This window comes from Dreissena polymorpha, chromosome 9 (assembly GCF_020536995.1).
Source record: "Dreissena polymorpha isolate Duluth1 chromosome 9, UMN_Dpol_1.0, whole genome shotgun sequence".
Taxonomy (NCBI): domain Eukaryota; kingdom Metazoa; phylum Mollusca; class Bivalvia; order Myida; family Dreissenidae; genus Dreissena; species Dreissena polymorpha.
In genome coordinates, this window is record NC_068363.1 from 68029870 (window position 1) to 68052198 (window position 22329).

The window sequence follows — 22329 nt, forward strand, 5'->3', positions numbered from 1 at the left end:
TATTTAATTAAAAATAAACAGAAACAATAATTATTAATTAACATAATAATCAAGCGTGTCTTTCAGTAAAAGTTTGTATGACATATTAAAACTCAGCATCGAAAAGGGTTCTATTTTAAAATATCTGCAAGGTGGTTGAGACAGGGAACAGAAAGAAAGTTCATCAAAACGAGAAGCGGAAAGTGTTAAGAAAAGGAAATGGGTGCAGAAGCGTAAGGAAAGCAAATTAAAATCCATCAGATTATGTAGTTAATTTGTTTGCAGTTTAGTGTCACTATGTTACGTAGGTTAAAAAGGTTCTGGTTAATCATAACTATAAAGATAGATATATATATATTTTTTAATGCAGGGCAATAGATTAAAGGGATTGGATTGTCAGGCCTAATCGCCCTGCAGGGAGAGTGGCTCTGGACAAATTCTTCAATGCCTGCTCATCTTGTGATTTTTTCTTAATTTCTTAGTATAAATATCAATGTGCTCATCTTGTGATTTTTTTTATATTTATTATTGAAAAATAAACTTAAATATAGTTCTGTAAGAGATAAACTTAAATATAGTTCTGTAAGAGAAGAAACACACTTATCATAAATGAAAACAAATAAAGGGAGATCACTCCAATTCGTGTTTTATTTGTGACTTTTTTATTGTATTGATAATAAAAGAAAGCGTTATGGCTGATTATATAATATAAAATCCCATTCCACATTGTATTTCATTATATACTGATAGGGCACTTATCTACTTATTTGAGGCTACATTTTATTATTGGCTCACCTCGTAGAAAAGTTCTTCGTTGCCCGCCATTACAGGAAATTGCCGAAGCAACCGGCCTCTGCAAGGTGGCGCTGAGTTAAGATGGCTGCGCCCATGGTTTTTCGGTTGTCAAAGAGGTAATTTGGGGCCATGGTTTATTACGTTTGTTTACTTTTATTAAGAAAATGCTGGAATTCATTTATGCTTTACATAATCACTATTAACTGTAATAAAATAAAATTTTATCATGCAAGTTTATAACATTTTAAATTTTGCCCCTCCCACTGTCAACTGAGGACACAACTGTGAACTGATGCCAGATGATAACAAGGTTCAAAGATCACATTCACATGTTAAAAGCTTCTTTTTGACAATGCATTGTGATTATGTATCAACTTCAAATATTGTTATAACAATGCAACACAATTGGTAACAGTCTGATGTAAGAGAATTTTGCTTAAATTGGTAAGAGTTTAGCCTATTTAACTAATATAAATATTCTATTGATAATATTGATAGCAATAAGTTGCAGTGCTAGTTTATATCACAGGGACCTTTTACAAAAACACTCTATGTATAGTATAAATATATACAAGGCAGGGTTTTACAGGACGCGATATTCTGCGTCAAATACGCATAAAATGCCAGTCAGGACCCGTTATATTTGTTAATTTGCGTCACATGGGACACACACTCATTTTGACATATTTGTTCTCGTAATATCAACAAGACACTCTGAAGGACAACTGCATAACATAATTTTCTAGAAGGATGTACCAGTTGTCTCGCTTGTTGATTTATCGACCAATCTAGTTATCGAGCACCTGCTGTTGCTAGGTGCAAAGTCCCGAATTGAGATTACATTCCTTAAATGTGAGCTATTTATGTCGCTATGAAAGAAAAGCTCACTGAGGTTACGATAGCTTATTATCTGGCAAGCAAGATTAAACTATAAAAATAAATACAATCTTTAATGTTATAGGTGTGGGTTAAATGTTATAGGCGTGACTTTGACACAGTCAGCATATTTAGCATACATTCACTGCTTGTAACTCAAGTAACATTGGGACCCCCATTTGTATTGACAGGACCCCTGAAAATTATTATTAACTAGAGTCCTAGGGACCCCTAAAATTTGACATGAATGTAAAACCCTGACAAGGGATACAAATATACATACATGCCATAATTTTTTAGGTCCAAAGCGGGACATTCCATAAAATACTGTGAAACCATTTATTTTCGACAGCACAAAATTTCGTCATTTTTATAAAAATGACGATTTCGACAGCACTTAAATTCGCCGATTTCTGATTTTGAATTTTAAAAAAAATGCGTCAGTCAATATCCGATTTGTGTGTAATACGTATTCGCGATCAATCGCAGTTGCGAAAATTCGTGGTACGAATGCGGGAACACACTTGAGGAGGTGGGGCCTGTTTGTCACATGCCAATTAACTAGTCTTTTGTTATATAGGGACAGTAATGGACCCTCTTAATGTATGCCATTCACACGTTCATTGTTATGATTAGCGGACAAGTGGGATCGAATAACCGTTAACGAGTGTTTGTAACAGCAAAGCCACTTACCAATTAGTCTTATTCTATTATTATAATTGCCATACTGATAACAATTGTATGGGTATGTGTTCTAGTTGGTATGATTTTTATTAAAATGCTGTCAATACCGTTTTAAAACTGTTTGTGTTATACGAAAGAGGTTCCAGTTTGTTAAGTGTTGTTTTTTTTCTCAAATAAAAAGCTTTTTTTATTCTGATATCAACATTAAAATTATGAACTCTATGTGTGTGTTTGTTCATAAAAAGTAAACTACCGGTATATAAATCAATAATGTCGATAATTTAAAAATAAATAAATTGATACATATAAAATAGTAATAAGTGTGGTTTAACGCAAACAATCAAACAACAAACAGCAATTAAAATATTCTTTATTAATTTGTGATAAATACGCATGTTGATCACACATCGTCATCTTTTCATTTGGTTTATTGTCTTTTATCGGCATTCGCTGCGTGATGGCTAATATGCAACACCCCTGAAAAACACGATGCACCTAATGGGTAATAAAGTTATAAACAATTAGCGCTAATTCATTACCATTCTACATAAACGAAGTCAACGGATTCGATACAGCTGTACTGCACACGCGTTTTAAAGTAGTGTAACGTGTCAGTTAAGTACCTTGTGTAATCTACATCCCTTTGTGTCAAAACCGGATTAATCTTGATTACGAACCAGCAGTGAATGTGTGCATGGATTATGTTGGAATTTGATGCCTCATGTCTACGGTAAAGTTTTAAAATATTGTTCAACTTAGTGTTTGTTTTTGTTCAAACATAGAGCATGATTGTTCGTTAGGATCTTAAAATCGCCGATCGGTCGACTGACGAAATTTATGAAAATTAATGCCTGACGATTAATAATGGTTTCACAGTATTGTCGGGACATTTGACCCAAAAGCGGGACACCTAAAACGCTTTATCATTCCACCTTTACTGTAGTCAGTATAGTAATAACAAATACTCTTGATACTTTTATTCAAGACATAAAACATCTGATATGAAGCATGGAATCTAAAACATAACAATAACAGTTTTATAAAATAAGACAATAGAAAACAACGAGCATAATATTCATCTTTTTAGAGTACAAAATCTAGAACATTACGACAACAATACTCATTATATTAATTTCAATGACAAACATTAACGCAGGGGAGGCTATCCAGTACACTGAAAGTACGGGTTACAGTAAACTATCTACCGAACAGTTACATCAGTTACACACGAAATGCGCGGCCGTACACATTTCAGAGGTAGGTTTTTGGTGGAAGCAAACCGTCTTTGTGTTCATTTTAACTCTCAACAACGCCTCAACCGTTTTTACACCAACAAAAACAAAAGGACAAAAGAAGTCTATGGATGCTTTACTCGAATTATTTTTCTCTAATGTTAATAATCATATTTTGTTTTCTTCTTATATACACAGATTAAACTGAATTGTGAATTGTCAGGCGCTGTATTGGGGTAGTGTCAAACTGTCATGAATAACAACACGTTGTTTTTATTACAATAACACAAGACAAGATGGGTACCACTTTTACTGTTTGTTGCGATGTTTTTTAAGCATGTATCCATGCGCAGTTTGTTACTTGTCATTTGTCGCGGCTTTATTGGAGTAGGGTCAAACTGTCATGCATAGCACCTCGTGGTTTTTAGCTTAATTGGAGTAGGGTCAAACTGTCATGCATAGCACCTTGTTGTTTTTATTACAATTACACCCAATTACACTAGACAAGATGGGTATCACTTATTGGACTGTTTGTTGCGATTTGGGTATATTGCACATTCGGATTATCCCGCTATTTATGAACTAAACATTGAATGTAAAAGACTCATTAATGACGTAGAGTTAATTTTACAAAACAACTGTTTTGTAAACCGTTTCAAACAAATACAAAAATAAACACATTTTCAACATTTATTTCATTTTAATACAACTATCGATAGCAATAAGCGACCACTATCTTGAAGACCACCATGGTGTGAATGCCTGATGAAATCAATAATTAGCCGATAAATCGCTGATAAGGTGTCATAAACAACACTGGTACACACGATAAGTAGAATCGGATTGTTAATTGGGGGCAATAAAGGGATTAGCGGGGGTAAGTGTTAGCGAAACAGAGCTTGAATAGCGAATTTTATTGGGAACCTATAGACCTTACATCGTTTTATACGAATGTCGGGACAAATTGTCTCATATCGGGACAAAGAGCCCAAAAGCGGGACTGTCCCGCCGAGATCGGGACGTATGGCATGTATGCAAATATATACAAGGGATACCACCGTCCCATTAGTTCAGTGGTTGGTTCAAGGACTTCTTATTACAAATATCGTACAGTGCCCTTGTATCGTGCAGGTCCTCTTATCAATAATTTAGTAAACATAAAGAACAAGGCTCCCTTTATAACCTTACATGCATGCGCTCCGAGAATATTGCTTAACTAACATCACTAAGCTTGAAAGTAATTACAAATACAACCAAAATGAGGAAAAACAGGTTTCATTGCATTTCAAAATCTTACTTCGACTAAAATAATCCAAATGTATACCTATTCCATAAATTGCATTGGTTGTCTACCTTACATTTCCACTTAAAATGTAAAGTAAAAGCAGAAGACTGCCCTAATGTAAACACAACTCTTTTATTTATTTGATTTAATTCATAATATAAACTCTTTCACATTCTGGCAATTCTCAGAAAATTTGGAACTGTGCGTGCACACTGCACACTGTGTCAGATAATTTGCACTTGTTTAGTGGGAATACCCTGTCACAATTGGAAGTTTATTTCAGGGAATCTTAAAAGTCACATATATGCCATTTTTATTTGAAGAAATGTTGAACGTTTGTGTTCATGAAATTCTTGAGCACTTTTATGTGCCCATGTTGCTTAAAAGAAGAATAACTGATAGAACAGAAAATTGTTACATTGTAAATAGAAGTTTTTTTGACAGAAAATTGTTACATTGTTAATAGAAGTTATAAAAAAATTAATTACTGTTTAAGTTTATATGAATGTGTTAAGTAAATGAAGTTTTTAAGTTGACCAAATAACTATTGCAATAGAGTATACTCCTTTAACGCTGTGACATCTCAATAATGGTCAGTGGTCACCATGACAGTAGTGAATGTTATTGCAGTAGCATATAGAACTATCAGCTTTTGGTGGTTAAACAGGATATTAATAAACAAATTTGACATGGTTTTAACATACAAACCATGGCATTTACCTGGTCCTGGGCTCTTGGAGATACATAGTTTCCATGCCTGCTAAGGGCGCAATTAAGAGCTTATTTGGTGGTTACTATAAAAGACAGGTGGGTCTTTATTCAGGGTACCTCAGTTCCCCTTACAGTGCAAGACCACATCAAATTTGAAATAAATAGCTAGCCTAGAACTTGCAGCTATATTAAAAAATTGTCCCCAGACATTTAAACATTGCTTATATTTAGTTCTGAAGGAGATGTCTCCCTTGATAAAACAAATTAAGAAATAGGCTGACAATATGGAAGTTAAGGTTGCTTAAAAGAGACATTATAATGTTCTTCAGTGGTTAAAATCTTCAATGTTGTTTAATTTATCATTAAACAAGTTTCACAGCTGAAGTAACTTAATTTTGTTAAGTTGAACATATATTAAATTCTTACTTTTTTACATAATAATTATACATGTATTTAACAATCATACATAGCCCGTGCAAGATGTACATACTGATTTTGTAAATTTAAAAACTAAATCATTTTACATCATTATTGTATGTTTGTTTAAGTAAATTGAACTTGGCTTATTTAATTGAAGTTTGCATAAGTAATTAACCAAAGCACTTAGAAGGAAACTTGGGTACTAATGGGTCGAGTAAGTTGTAGAAATAAGACCAACCTTCCTAATATTCAAGTTCTTTGTAATAGAACTTTGTGCGCTACAAAAACAGGGAAAGTAATTATTGGTTTGCCATTTGCCCTGGCAAAATAGATTTAAGTCCTGGCAAGTCAATTTAAAAAAAAAAATGGCAGCCCAGCTGGGAAAGTAACTTTATTTTAAAGCTGAAAACAATTTCACACAAGTTTTCCTATCTTAAACAATTTCACACAAGTTTTCTTATCTCTATTGAAAATAAGCTAAAGCGTATACATGTAGATTCAATTGTTAAAGATTTAGGTCAATTTAATCAATTAATGAAATTCCATGGCATTAACCTGGTCCTGGGCTCATAGCTGTCTGGCTGGGCAACTAACATACTACATATTGTTGCAAATCTGGTCCGTCAAATGTCAGACGATGCTTTCTAACACAGAAAAATATTGTTGAACTGTTGTGTAAGACTAGAGATACAAACTGCTACATAATAGTTATACATGCTATTATATTATTGTTAAGGTGTGATCCAATTGTAGTTGTTTTTTACTGAGCAAGACCTTAGTGCAGCATTGATTTAGAAGATACTGTTACTTATTATTGTATTCTGCTGATAATGGTCCCCTTATTGTGACAACAGCAGGAGACCTTTACAAAGGAATTTAATATACCAGCGTTGGTGTTTTGTTTTAAACTTATAATAATTGATTGCGTAATGTTTGAAGAGCTTTTCAAGGATGCTACATGTAAAACAAAGGAATTGTGATAAAAATTCAGTACAAATATTATTCAGATTCAGCTACACCCCAAAGCTTATTCAGAGGACCCTACACACCAGTTACTCAGCCATGGGAGCATATGATGCTGAGTTCAGCAAGGCAAAAGAACGCCTCGGTGCTTTAAAAGAGGATCCTGGAAATGATGTGAAACTCAAAATATATGCACTCTTTAAACAGGTATATTCTGTATAGTAACTATTGATAAATTTGTTTAACCCTTTATCACTTAGATACGTATTTTTACTCAATTGTTGTCCCTAAGAAAGTTAAATATAATTAAAGACCTTTCTTACTGTATTCAAGTTTTTAAGGCTTTATTTCCAACCCTTACATACTGATAAGCAGCAAACAGCATAAAACCTGAACAGACTGCGAGTTACATGCAGGCTGTTCTGGTTTTATGCTGTTTGCATATAGCCATTTTCACTTTGCTTCTGAGTGGGAAAAGGTTAATTAATTATTAATAATTCAATACATTCAAGACTCCTTATTTCCAGCATTTTCAAACATTGTATACTTGCAATGTTGTATAGATTTTGTTTAGATTTATTATGGTCTTAAGTTATTTAAATCATCCTATATTTTTTTGACAGTGATCACAAATTAATTAATGTCATAATGTTTTTCATATTGTATTTTAAGGCGACAATTGGTAAATGCAATGCACCAAAGCCAGGGATGTTGGACATGGTAGGCAAATACAAATGGAATGCATGGAATGACCTGGGTAATATGTCTCAGGTAAAAACTGTTTGTGCTTAGAGAAACGTGAACAATCACATTTTCACACTTTTGGAATTGTGTTGCTTTAATGGTATAAAAAGTTTACTCCTATAAAGAAGCACACGTGTAACCTTATGGGTAAACACCATTGTTTAATCATTCGTATGTGAAATTTATTTTACATATTTCTTTTGATTGCCATTACTAAAAACACACATACATGAGTTAATGACTTTCGATTTTTTTGATTTTTAACCAGGTTTTCCGAAGGAAAAAACTGGTTATTAGATTGGCGAATGCGGGCGGGCTGGCTGGCTGGCTGGCGGGCTGGCTGGCTGGCGGGCTGGCGGAATAAGCTTGTCCGGGCCATAACTATGTCGTTCATTGTCAGATTTTAAAATCATTTGGCACATTTGTTCACCATCATTGGACGGTGTGTCGCGCGAAATAATTACGTCGATATCTCCAAGGTCAAGGTCACACTTTGAGTTCAAAGGTCAAAAATGGCCATAAATGAGCTTGTCCGAGCCATAACTATGTCGTTCATCGTCAGATTTTAAAATCATTTGGCACATTTGTTCACCATCATTGGACGGTGTGTCGCGCGAAATAATTACGTCAATATCTCCAAGGTCAAGGTCACACTTTGAGTTCAAAGGTCAAAAATGGCCATAAATGAGCTTGTCCTGGCCATAACTATGTCATTCATTGTGAGATTTTAAAATCATTTGGCACATTTGTTCACCATCATGGGACGGTGTGTCCCACGAAAGAATCACGTCAATATCTCCAATGTCAAGGTCGCCACGACTAAAAATAGATTTAAAAAAAAAAAAAAACTTACAAAGGGGGTTAATTTTTTTTGTTCATTTCAAAAGTTCAGTTTGAGTTTTCTCCCTTTATCAGATTTTTTTTTTCACAATGAAAACCTGGTTTTGTGACAATTTTGTCCCTTGTTATGGTATTGTCATAGCCTGCTCGTCGTCCGATGTCAGCGTCGTGCTAAAACCTTAACATTTTGTTTAGGTTTTGAACATTGGCTCTAAAATCAAATTGATTCCACACCTTTAGTTGACTGTGATTATGGACAACATGACTGGATAAACAATATTTTTAAAGAGTGTTTAATATACTTTGCAGGATGAGGCACAGAAGCAATACATACAACTGGTAGACTCCCTGGCTGGGACTGAACCTCAGCCAAGCACCGACTCCCAGTCAAGGGCAGACAACAAGTACAAGACCCTTCTCGTCACTAATACAGCAGGGGTATTCAGCATAACGCTCAACAGACCAGCCAAGAAAAATGCCTTAAATATTCAGGTAACATACACATTTTTGGGGCCAAGTGCCAATATGGACCATAAAAATTACATTGAAATTAGAAAGTTAACAATTAACTTCTTCATCTGATATTAAACAATGTGTTTTCTTAAACATTTCCCTAATGGTTTAAATATTTGTATAGACATGAAGGTTTGTACATAATACTGAAGAGATCTTAAAAATCAATAAACCCTGCAATTATTTGCTGATTTCTAGGGTGTTCACAAGCTTTTTTTTTACTACATAAATATAAGAAAACTGCCCCCCCCCCCCTCGGCAGCCATGTTAATTAACTGACCGAAACCATTTTCGAACTCAACTCTCATATCAAGGAAACAAATGTTCTGAACAAATTTCATGAAAATTGCCCACTGGCGGCCATGTTTTTTCACCGATCTGGACCGTTTTCGAACTTGCACGAGATATTAATAAAACCAATGTTTTGACCAACTTTCATGATGATTGGACAAAAATTGTGACTTCCAGAGTGTTTACAAGGTTTCTCTATAGCCAAATAAGGAAAACTGTCCCCCTCCCCCCCCCCCCCCCCCCCCGCCCCCCCAGCAGCCACGTTATTCAACTGACCGGAACCATTTTCGAACTCAACTCTCATATCAAGGCAACAAATGTTCTGACCAAATTTCATGAAAATTGGGCCAAAAATGTGAATTCTAGAGTGTTCACATGTTTTACTATATACATATAGAGAAAAATGCCCCGTCATCTGGTGGCCATGATTTTTCACCGATCAGGACCATTTTCGAACTCGTCAGAGATATCAATAAAACCAATGTTTTGACCAACTTTCATGATAATTGGGCAAAAATTGTGACTTCTAGAGTGTTTACAAGGTTTCTCTATAGCCAAATAAGAAAAACTGCCCCCCCCTGGCAGCCATGTTTTTCAACTGACCGGAACCATTTTCGAACTCAACTCTCATATCAAGGCAACAAATGTTCTGACCAAATTTCATGAAAATTTGGCCAAAAATGTGACTTCTAGAGTGTTCACATGTTTTCACTATATACATATAGAGAAAAATGCCCCGCCCACTGGCGGCCATGTTTTTTCATCGATCTGGACCATTTTCGAACTCTGCCGAGATATCAATAAAACCAATGTTTTGACCAACTTTCATAATGATTGGGCAAAAATTGTGACTTCTAGAGTGTTTACAAGGTTTCTCTATAGCCAAATAAGGAAAACTGCCCCCCCCGGCAGCCATGTTATTCAACTGACCGGAACCATTTTTGAATTCAACACTCATATCAAGGAAACAAATGTTCTGACCAAATTTCATGAAAATTTTGCCAAAATGTGACTTCTAGAGTGTTCACATGTTTTCACGATATACATATAGAGAAAAATGCCCCGCCCACTGGCGGCCATGTTTTTTCATCGATCTGGGACCATTTTCGAACTCTGCCGAGCTATCAATAAAACCAATGTTTTGACCAACTTTCATGATGATTGGGCAAAAATTGTGACTTCTAGAGTGTTTACAAGGTTTCTCTATAGCCAAATAAGGAAAACTGCCCCCCCCCCCGGCAGCCATGTTATTCAACTGACCGGAACCATTTTTGAATTCAACACTCATATCAAGGAAACAAATGTTCTGACCAAATTTAATGAAAATTGGGCCAAAAATGTGACCTCTAGAGTGTTCACATGTTTTCACTATATACAAATAGGGAAAATGCCCCGCCCACTGGCGGCCATGTTTTTTCACCGATCTGGACCATTTTCGAACTCGTCCGAGATATCAATAAAACCAATGTTTTGACCAACTTTCATGATAATTGGGCAAAGATTGTAACTTCTATAGTGTTTACAAGGTGCTCTATAGCAAAATAAGGAAAACTGCCCCCCCCCCACCCCCCCCCCCCCCCCCCGCCCTGGCAGCCATGTTTTTCAACTGACCAGAACCATTTACGAACTCAACTCTCATATCAAGGCAACAAATGTTCTGACCAAATTTCATGAAAATTGGGCCAAAAATGTGACTTCTAGAGTGTTAACATGTTTTCACGATATACATATAGAGAAAAATGCCCCGCCCACTGGCGGTCATGTTTTTTCACCGATCTGGACCGTTTTCGAACTTGTCCAAGATATCAATAAAACCAATGTTTTGACCAACTTTCATGATGATTGGGCAAAAATTGTGACTTCTAGAGTGTTTACAAGGTTTCTCTATAGCCAAATAAGGAAAACTGCCCCCCCCCCCCTGGCAGCCATGTTATTCAACTGACAGGAACCATTTTCAAACTCAACTCTCATATCAAGGAAACAAATGTTCTGACCAAATTTCATGAAAATTTTGCCAAAAATGTGACTTCTAGAGTGTTCACATGTTTTCACTATATACATATAGAGAAAAATGCCCCACCCACTGGTGGCAATGTTTTTTCACCGATCTGGACCATTTTCGAACTTGTCCGAGATATCAATATAACCAATGTTTTGAACAACTTTCATGATGATTGGACAAAAATTGTGACTTTTAGAGTGTTTGCAAGGTTTCTCTATAGCCAAATTAGGAAAACTGCCCCGCCCACTGGTGGCCATGTTTTTCAACTGACCGGAACCACTTTTGAACTCAACCAACATATCATTAAGGCAAACATTTTGACAAAGTTACATGAAGATTGGGCATGAAATGTGACTTCTACAGTGTTTACAAGAGCTTTCTTTTTTTTTACCTAGTGACCTAGTTATTGACCCGGCACACCCCAGTTTCGAACTCGGCCGAGATTTTATTGGGGCAAAGCTTTTGACCAAGTTTCATGAAGATGGGACAAGAAATGTGGCCTCTAGAGTGTTTATGAGCAAATGTTTACGGGTGGACGGACGGACATACGACGGACAAAGACCGGTCAGAAAAGCTCACCTGAGCAATCAGGTGAGCTAAAAAATAAGCTACAAGTCAGCACTGGATTTTTAACTACTGTGAAAATCTGTATCCTAAAACAATGACCTTGCTCCAATCTGCAGAACCTAAATTTGTTTAATGAAATCACAATGCTAGTACAACAAAATGCTTGCATTATTTTATTCAAGTTGATCTACATATATATGTAAAAAAAATGTTGCAAGTACCAGTAAACAAATTTGATGTAAGAAATCTAAAATTTTACTTTAAAAAAAAAATAAAGAAAATGTTGGAACTTTCACTATTTGAAACTACAATTTAAAAAAACAACCTTTTTTTGTTCTCTCAGATGTATGAAGAACTCATAGCTGCCCTGAAGGAAGCTAGTGTGGACAATTCGGTTGTCATAGCAACTCTGACAGGTAATTATCAACTCAATTAGAAAAACTAATTTTCTGCATATTGACAAATCATGAGCAAGGAGTTTTTTTTTGCAGCGTAAAGTAGCATCCATGTTTTTAATACTTCAAGCATAGGTCTTTTAAGAACCATCTTGAAAATATTAATTTTTTATAAAAATTTAAACAAGAATTTTAGTAAATCATTGAATGAATGAAGCTATGGTTTAATTGTATTTCTATATGAATAAGTTGATGATTAATGATTTGTTTTTCCTATTAAAAACAGGGGAAAATAATGCATGCGTAAAATTGGGAATAGGTCTATGAATGGAATGAACTCCGTTAATTCAAGATTTTTTTTAATGAAATTGTATTCTTAAGGCTCTTCATTTCATTAAGTTCTTTTCTTCCAATTTGTTGGGACCCAGGTGCTGGCGACTACTTCTGCAGTGGCAATGACCTCAGTAACTTCATGAACATTGACTCCAAGAACATAGAAGCCATGGCTGTGAAAGCGGGAGATTTATTGGAGTAAACACTGCTTTTGGATACATTTATGCAAAATATATGTTTGTTTTATTGGTTTAAATTATATACTTATCAATACTCTTAGATTTATACCTACCCTGCTTGCATGTATATCATACTGTAACAGTTACTGTAGTTATAGTAAAAAACCTGATGAAAAACAAAATCATCATGGTCACTTTAATGATATTTTTTCACCCTTTTCAGGCGTTTTGTATCCGCATTTATAGACTTCCCGAAGCCTCTGATTGCCTTGATTAATGGCCCAGCAGTGGGGGTGTCAGTCACGGTACTGGGACTCTTTGATGCAGTGTATGCAAGTGATCGGGTATGTTATGTGGTATATAGGCTGACACTTTCTGCTTTTATTATACCCCCACAAACTAAGTTTAGGGGGGTATATGGGAGTGAACTTGTTTGTCGGTCGGTCGGTCTGTCTGTCGGTCAGTATTAAGTGTCCGCTCTCTAATTCAAGTAGTTTTCATCCGATCTTCACCAAACTTGGTCAGAAGTTGTATCTACATGATGTCTAGGCCAAGTTCGAACATGGGCCTTGCCGGGTCAAAAACTAGGTCACGGGGTCACTTAGTGCGTTTTAAACATTCAGCATGTTGTCTGCTCTCTAACTCAAGTAGTTTTCATCCGATCTTCACCAAACTTTGTCAGAAGTTGTATCTAGATGATCTTAAGGCCAAGATCGAACATGGGCCTTGCTGGGTCAAAAACTAGGTCACGGGGTCACTTAGTGCGTTTTTAGCTCATCTATTTTTTGAAAAAAAAAATGAGCTACAGTGATGTGCCACAAGTGAACGTCAAAAAACTGAATGGCTGACGTCAACAATAAATGTGCTTAATAAAACAAAGCGGTTTAAACATATTAAACATCAACCATTTACCTTAATATTTGGTTATATAGCCTTTCGATTTTATTACACTCTGTATTCTCCTTGGTAAACTGGAATACAAGTTTCTAATATATTCAACAGGAATGTTTATGAAAACCTTATTGTCGGTCCCGATATCAACTTTGCACTCGTCACTGAAGATCACCCTTTTCCAGTAATGGCCTACAGTCCTCCTTCTGTTTGTTCTGCACCAGTTTACGCGATTCTTCCGGTTGATTTCTCGAATTCGAATCTGTTTTACAACTACACGCCTGTGATATCCTTCACTATACAATTTCCTCTGTACGGTTCGTCTGGAAACTGTGTCGTTCCTATTGTGATTGAAATATCCAGTTATGTCCGATAAACTTCTTTTCCTGTTTTGTTTTACGATCCGCAACAATGCCCGACTTTCACGTTCATTTATTTTTGTCGGGGCTCCTTTTCTCGGTAAGTTTTCAACACTATTCCGTGCGCAAAATCTATTTATAATCCCAGCTATTGTAGTCCGTGGTATGCCTAATCTTCGGGAAATTTCTGTTTGTCGAAGACCTGATTGAAACAATGAAACAACAGCCGTTTTCGTGTCAGGGGTGAGTTATTTCCTTTCACCTACCATGACTGTTTATAACACGATTTCGGCTGCAGATTACGTCATATTCTAGATATAAATACGTCATGATGATGTCACGAAGCATAGAAAAATAATTGATTATAGGAAGGGATATAACCCTTACATTTTTATTTCATTTGAACGTTGTATATTTACTGCCCTTACCAATGCAGCCATTACTCAAAACGTTATGACGTTCACTTATGGCACAAGTCTGTATTGTCATCACCTTGGTGTCGGTGTCCGATTAAGTTTTGCGTTTAGGTACACTTTTCTCATAAAGTATCAATGCTATTGCATTCAAACTTGGTACACTTATTTACTATCATGAGGTGACTGGGAAGGCAAAGTCAGATAATTCTGGCTTGCATTTTGACAGAATTATGTGCCCTTTTTATACTTAGAAAATTGAAAATTTTGGTTAAGTTTTGTGTTTAGGTCCATTTTATTCCGTAAGTATCAAAGCTTCATACTTGCAACACTTACTAACTATCATAAGGGGACTGTGCAGGCAAAGTTATGTAACTCTGACTGGCATTTCGACAGAATTATGTGCCCTTTTTATACTTAGAAAATTGAAAATTTGGTTAAGTTTCGTGTTTAGGTCAATTTTTTTCCTAAAGTATCAAAGCAATTTCTTTCATACTTGCAACACTTACTAACTATCATAAGGGGACTGTGCAGGCAAAGTTATGTAACTCTGACTGGCATTTTGACGGAATTATGTGCCCTTTTTATACTTAGAAAATTGAAAAATTTGGTTAAGTTTTGTGTTTAGGTCCACTTTTTTCCTAAAGCATCAAAGCCATTGCTTTCATACTTGCAACACTTACTAACTATCGTAAGGGGACTGTGCAGGCAAAGTTGTGTAACTCTGACTGGCATTTTGACAGAATTATGTGCCCTTTTTATACTTAGAAAATTGAAAATTTGGTTAAGTTTTGTGTTTAGGTCCACTTTTTTCCTAAAGTATCAAAGCCATTGCTTTCATACTTGCAACACTTACTAACTATCATAAGGGGACTGTGCAGGCAAAGTTATGTAACTTTGACTGGCATTTTGACGGAATTATGGGCCCTTTATACTTGAAAATTTGGTAAAGTTTTGTGTTTTGGTCCACTTTACCCCTAAAGTATCATAGATATTGCTTTCATACTTGGAACACTCGCAAACTATCATTAGGGGACAGTAAAGGACAAGTTGCATAACTCTGGTTGTCATTTTTACCAAAATATGGCCCTTTTTTGACTTAGTTACTTTGAATATATGGTTACATTTTGTGTTAAGATTCACTTTACTTCTAAAGTATCGAGGCTATTGCTTTTAAACTTTAAATACTTTCATGCTATCATGAGGGTACTGTACCTGGCAAATGAATTTTACCTTGACCTTTGAATGACCTTGACTCTCAAGGTCAAATTATTAAATTTTGATAAAATTGCCATTACTTCTTTATTTATGATTTGATTCGATTGATACTTTGACAAAAAACTCTTACCTGACATTCCACAATGGACTCCGTCCAAACCATCCTCCTCCCCCCCCCCCCCTCAATCCCCCCAATGATTTTTTTTTTATTAAAGATCATCTAATAAATGACCACCACACCCTTACACTATACCCACCCCCACCCCAAAATAATAATTATTATGCTCCCTGTAGGGTAGCATATAGCAGTTGAGCTGTCCGTCAGTATGTCAGTCCGAAAAAAGCTTTAACATTGGCCATTACTTTTTCACTTTTTAAGATAGCAACTTGATATTTGGCATGCATGTGTATCTCATGAAGCTGCACATTTTGAGTGGTGAAAGGTCAAGGTCATCCTTCAAGGTCAAATATATGGTGTCTGTCTGTCCGAAAACTTATACATTGGCCATAACTTTTTCAATATTGAAGATAGCAACTTTATATTTGGCATGCATGTGTATCTCATGGAGCTTACATTTTGAGTGGTGAAAGGTGAAGGTCATCCTTCAAGGTCAAATGTCAAATATATGGCCTCTGTCTGTCCGAAAACTTTAACATTGGCCATAACTTTTTTAATATTGAAGATAGCAACTTGATATTTGGCATGCATGTGTATCTCATGAAGCTGCACATTTTGAGTGTGGAAGTTTAAGGTCAAGGTTATCCTTCAAGGTCATCCTTCAAGGTCAAAAAAAAATAAAAATAAAAGCAGCGTTCTCATGAAGCTGCACATTTTGAGTGGTGGAAGTTCAAGGTCATCCTTCAATGTCAAGGTCATCCTTCAAGGTCAAAGGTCAAAAAACAAATATAAAATTTCAAAGCGGCATTATCATGAAGCTGCACATTTTGAGTGGTGAAAGGTCAAGGTCATCTTTCAAGGTCAAGGTCATCCTTCAAGGTCAAAGGTAAAAAAAAATCAAAGCGGCGTTATCATGAAGCTGCACATTTTGAGTGGTGTAGGGTCAAGGTCACCCTTGAAGGTCAAGGTCATCCTTCAAGGTCAAAGGTCAAACAAGATATTTAAAAAATCAAAGTGGCATTATCATGAAGCTGCACATTCTGAGTGGTGGAAGTTCAAGGTCAAGGTCATCCTTCAAGGTCAAAAAAATAAATACAAAATTTCAAAGCGGCGTTCTCATGAAGCTTCGCATTTTGAGTGGTGGAAGTTCAAGGTCAAGGTCATCCTTCAAGGTCAAGGTCATCTTTCAAGGTCAAAGGTAAAAAAAAACACAAAAAAACAAAGTGGCGTCTTCATGAAGCTGCACATTTTGAGTGGTGGAAGGTCAAGGTAATTCTTCAAGGTCAAGGTCATCCCTCAAGGTCAAAGGTAAACAAATAATAATCTTTAAGCGGCGTTATCATGAAGCTGCACATTTTGAGTGGTATAAGTTCAAGGTCATCCTTAAAGCTCAAGGTCATCCTTCAAGGTCAAATGTCAAAAAATAATATTTCAAAGCGGCCTTCTCATAAAGCTGCACATTTTGAGTGGTGGAAGTTTAAGGTCAAGGTCATCCTTCAAGGTCAAAGAGAAAAAAATAAATAAAATAATTTCAAAGCGGCGCAATAGGGGGCATTGTGTTTCTGATAAACACATCTCTTGTTTTTTTTCTAACATGGTTAAAAAACACAAATATTTATTTTTATTATTTTATTCTTGAAATACCGTCCAACCATCCCACACAAGAACCTCCCCCCCCCTAATTTTTTTTATTTTTTTGCATTTTCAGAAGATAATGTAATAAATGACCACAACCCCACACTATACACCCCTCTCCACTCCACCACTCTATCCTTTGTGATTGAAATTGAGATAGGTCCCTACACCTTTAAAAAGAAAAATAGATGAGCGGTCTGAACCCGCAAGGCGGTGCTCTTGTTTAACATACAGATGGTGTCCTCTCTCTTATTCAAGTAGTTTTCATCAGATCTTCACCAAACTTGTTCAGAAGTTTTAGCTAGACGATCTGAAGGCCAAGTTCGAACATGGGCCATGCCAGATCAAAAACTAGGTCACAGGGTCACTTAGTACGTTTTACACATTGAGCATGGTGTCTGCTCTCTATTTCAAGAAGTTTAAACTTTCTGCTTTTATGGTATTTTTAGTTTCAAGGAAGTCCCTCCTTACCGAAAATCAAGTTTAGGCGGAAAGTGTCGTCCCTGATTAGACTGTGCAGACACCACCACCAGCATGGATTACTTTTGTCTGTGTGCAATCTTATACAAATTCTTGTTAATATGGATTCTAATGCAGATGTTGTTGAATTTTGAGTTGTCTTTTAATTTCAATACAATTATTTGTAATGCTTACTAACACTATGTAATCAACGGCTTTCAAAACACATTTTAACATGGATTATGGTGCCTGCAATAAAGAAAGAAACAAAGAAAGGAAGCAATTCCGAAAGGCTGAATTTTTATGTCCCCCACCACCATAGTGGGGGACATATTGTTTTTTCCCTGTCTGTTGGTTGGTTGGTTTGTTTGTTTGTGCAAACTTTATTACATGTATTTGCCATAACTTTTGCAATATTGAAAAAAGCAACTTGATATTTGGCATGCATGTGTATCTCATGGAGCTGCACATTTTGAGTGGTGAAAGGTCAAGGTCATCCTTCAATGTCAAATGTCAAATAAATATGGGGACATAGTGTTTCACAAACACATCCCTTGTTTTATTCACTTCTTAACTGCTGTCTTAAAACATTTATATTAGTCACTACAATGTACCTGGAAAAATGGGCCTTTGTGCAGGTGGGTAAAGTGTCGTCCCAGATCAGGAACTACACTTTCTAACTGGATTTTAGCTAAGAAGAGACTTCCTTTTAAACAACAGGAAAATTTGTTTAATTGATAGTCCCACCTTCTTTTCATTCATATAGATCTATATGTATACTTCTCTGAAGTTTCATGTTGACATCTAATATAGTTTCTGAGATATAGCCCTAAAAAGTTTGTGACAGATGGACGGACTGGTGGACAGACTGTAAGACAGATGGACAACACCAAAACTATATCCCTCCACCTTTTGCAAGGGATAATAAATTGACCTGGCATGACCCATATTTAAACTTGACCTAGACATCATCTAGATACAACTTCTGACCAAGTTTGGTGATGATTGGATGAAAACTACTTGAATTAGAGAGTGGACAACATTGTGATGTTTAAAACGCACTAAGTGACCCTGTGACCTTGTTTTTGACCCGGCATGACCCATATTCAAACTGGCCCTAGACATTATCAAGATACAACTTCTGACCAATTTTGGTGAAGATTGGATAAAAACTACTTGAATTAGAGAGCGGATAACATGGTGAGGTTTAAAACACACTAAGTGACCCCGTGACCTAGTTTTTGACCCGGCATGGCCCATGTTCGAACTTGACCTACACATCATCTAGTTACAACTTCTGACCACGTGTGGTGAAGATCGGATTTAAAATTCTCAGTTTTCTCAGAACACAACACAAATAACAATAAAAACCTTATTTCCATACATGCTAATCCTTTCTAGCTCAGGAGCAAATCGCAAACAGCTTTATACAACCAGCATAAAACCAATACAACCTGTTCAGCTTAATACAACCAGCATAAAACCAATACAACCTGTTCAGCTTTATACAACCAGCATAAAACCAATACAACCTGTTCAGCTTTATACAACCAGCATAAAACCAATACAACCTGTTCAGCTTTATACAACCAGCATAAAACCAATACAACCTGTTCAGCTTTATACAACCAGCATAAAACCAATACAACCTGTTCAGCTTTATACAACCAGCATAAAACCAATACAACCTGTTCAGCTTTATACAACCAGCATAAACCAATACAACCTGTTCAGGTTTCATGTTGTTAGCAGCTCATCAGTATCTTGAGTTGGAAATGAAGCCTGTAAAATTTTAATCTTGTAACAAAGGTCTTTTTTTTAATTTGATTTTCTAAGGGACTACAACTGTGTCAAACTGCTTATGTGAGTGGTAAATAACTGTGCAACCAGCACAAAACCAGAACAGACTGCAAGTAACTCAGAGTTACTTGCAGTCTGTTAAGATTTTATGCTGTTTGGTGCTTGTTAGCATTTTCTTAGGGCTTACAAACGTCTGGAAGTGCTTAACTCAGTGGTAACAGTTAAATTTTCTTGTTTCACAGGCAACGTTCCACACACCTTTCTCCCAGCTGGGCCAGTCCCCTGAGGGTTGCTCCTCATACACGTTCCCGCGGCTAATGGGCCCAGCTAAGGCCAATGAGATGCTTCTCTTTAATAAGAAGATCTCTGCTGCAGAGGCCTTTAGCAGGAACCTTGTCACCTCTGTGATACCTGACGATGTGTTTGCCAAGGAAACTCAAGCAAAGATTGACACAATTTCCAAGCTGCCCAGGGAGGTAATTTATAGCTTAAATATTTAAGAGCCTTTATTAGTGTTGGGTGTTACTTATTTTTAAAAGTGCTCACTATGATTTGGAATTCAAATACATTTCTGAGCCATGTATAAGAATCCAATACATTTCTGAGCCATGTATTAGAATAAGTCGGGAGCATTTCCACTTTAGTGGTTCCAGGAAAAAAAAGTCATGTATTTTACTTTACTAAGGGCCTAGTGGCTATATAGAGAGCTAGTCACTGGTGTGGCAGTTATGAACAAGTTAGCTAAAATGCAATAAAAAAATGAAAATCATAATTTTTGTTGAAAGCTTAATATTTTGTAATACAGACACAAAATATTAGCCTAAATCTTTATATTTTGTGCAACTCACACTTATGAAATGGCACAATTTTTAATAATTGTTGGGAATGTTTCCTTCTGAACCAATCCTTCTCAATACCTTCTCTAATGATCAAAAGAATGATAAACCTTAACACTTCAACTAAAGTAATTATTTTTAATAAAAGATGATAAATGTACAGAGGAGTATATAGTAAACTGATTTCCTCAGCTGCCCATTTGCAAAGTGAAAGAAAAAGTCTTGTAGCTGTAAACCATGAAGCAAAAGTAATTGTTTATTAGCGTACTCAATTAATTGGTTGGAGCAGCCAGCACAACCCGCTTTATTTAAGTGTGGTTCTTTTTTAATGCTTTTTCTGTCATTTATATTCTATTTTAATAAACTTATTATGTTGCCTCCTCATTTTAGAGTATGAGCTACTCAAAGGTGTTGATCAGAAACGCGGAGAAGGCCACACTCCACTCTGTGAACAAGGAAGAGTGCCGTGTTCTGATTGGTCGTTGGCAGTCCCAGGAATGCATGAACGCCATTATGAGCTTCTTCTCCAGTAAAACAGCCAAGTTATAGTCATTTGAAATGGTGATCAGTGTTTGACAAAAACTTAGGGAAAGATCTTGGACCAAAAATGGTAAAAGGTGTTACTATATTAGTCTAGAGGGAATTCAGTTCAGTTTGTTTACATGCTTAAACAAAATTTGAAGATTTGCCAAGTTGTAGTCATGGGAACGCTAATCAGTATTTGAAACAAGCTTGGCAAAAGATCTTGGACTGAAAATGTTGCTAGTTGTGCCAAATGGGTCTGGATAATAAGTCAGTGCTTTAACGTGTTAAATGAAAGTTGGAGTATTTGCTTAAATTATATTAAATATCAAAATACATGATGTGGGCTGTTTTGTGAAAAGGGGGTGTAATGAATGTGCGTAAAGTGTCGTCCCAGATTAGCCTGTGCATATCGCAGTTCCGCTTTTATGGCATTTTTTGTTTACATAAATTCTCTTCTTTGCAAAAATCCAGTTAAGGTGAAAAGTGTGTTCCTGATTAGCCTGTGTGGACTGCCCAGGCTAATCTTGGATGAAACTAAATGCACATGCATTATACACCCTTTTCACAGAGCACTCCTCACGTGTATGTTTCCCTAGAGGAGAGCTGGAGGGACCAAAAAAGGGCCAGCACATGATTTTCCCTTCATAACTTTATGTTAATTACATGTTTTGTTTGTTAATAATGTTGTGTTATTGTAAATTTAAGATAATTGACAAAAATAATGTATGTTTATCTAGTTTTATAAATGCAGATGCAATTATGTGCATGTTTCGTTTCATTTGACGTTTACATAATTTTACCTAAAATGAACAGAACTAATGCAAAGATGTGAATATTGACCAAATAAGTGGGGGCTATATTGATTTGCATCTAAGGAAAGTTTCATCCCTCGTAACAGCAAAACTTTTTGAGTACGTTGGACTTTTTCGCTGTTTCAACAGCTTTTTTGTCACATGGTCCGTTTGTCATCTCACACTTTTCCGGGGATAGCTGGTTAACCAGTATTAAGTGCTCACACTTATTCCAGTAACTGACAATTTCCAAGCCTGCATTAGAGGTTGTAGAGAATGACCATTGTCCACACAAGTTGGCCGTGACGGAGATCGAAACCGCGATTACTGATGTGTGCACAAATGAATGAGTAGCATATCATTGGAATAAAAATGCCGAGATAAAACAAAGGGACTTGCTTTTTGACATACTAATTTAGAACATTGTGTGTGCTCCATTCCTAAAGATCTGGTTACTAAGCAAGCGTTTGGAAAA

The 22329-nt window shown here is 36.2% G+C and overlaps 2 protein-coding genes across 5 annotated transcripts in view; one reads left to right on the forward strand and one right to left on the reverse strand.

Annotated features, from left to right (window-relative positions):
* LOC127845669 (chromodomain Y-like protein) overlaps positions 1–1006 on the reverse strand; it is a 43265-nt gene extending 42259 nt beyond the window's left edge. Inside the window, exon 1 of one of the 2 annotated variants that reach the window (XM_052376718.1) lies at positions 775–995. In XM_052376718.1, the coding sequence (XP_052232678.1) occupies positions 775–804 (30 nt within the window). In that variant the 5' untranslated portion in view covers positions 805–995. Of the gene's footprint in view, positions 1–774 lie in introns of both variants that reach the window. The other variant, XM_052376719.1, reaches the window with a different exon arrangement.
* On the forward strand, positions 725–21823 carry LOC127845679 (enoyl-CoA delta isomerase 2-like). Of its 3 annotated transcripts, none has more exons than XM_052376749.1 (9): positions 725–890; positions 6990–7152; positions 7618–7716; positions 8839–9021; positions 12246–12318; positions 12726–12828; positions 13033–13153; positions 19945–20178; positions 20929–21823. In XM_052376749.1, exons 1-9 carry the CDS (start codon positions 856–858, stop codon positions 21085–21087), a joined length of 1170 nt encoding a protein of 389 aa, XP_052232709.1. In that variant the 5' UTR covers positions 725–855; the 3' UTR covers positions 21088–21823. The 3 variants fall into 3 exon arrangements, with proteins under 3 accessions (XP_052232709.1, XP_052232710.1, XP_052232711.1); XM_052376750.1 differs by lacking the exon at positions 725–890 and adding an exon at positions 1055–1218; XM_052376751.1 differs by lacking the exon at positions 725–890 and adding an exon at positions 1175–1195.
* The last annotated feature ends 506 nt before the right edge of the window (positions 21824–22329 follow it).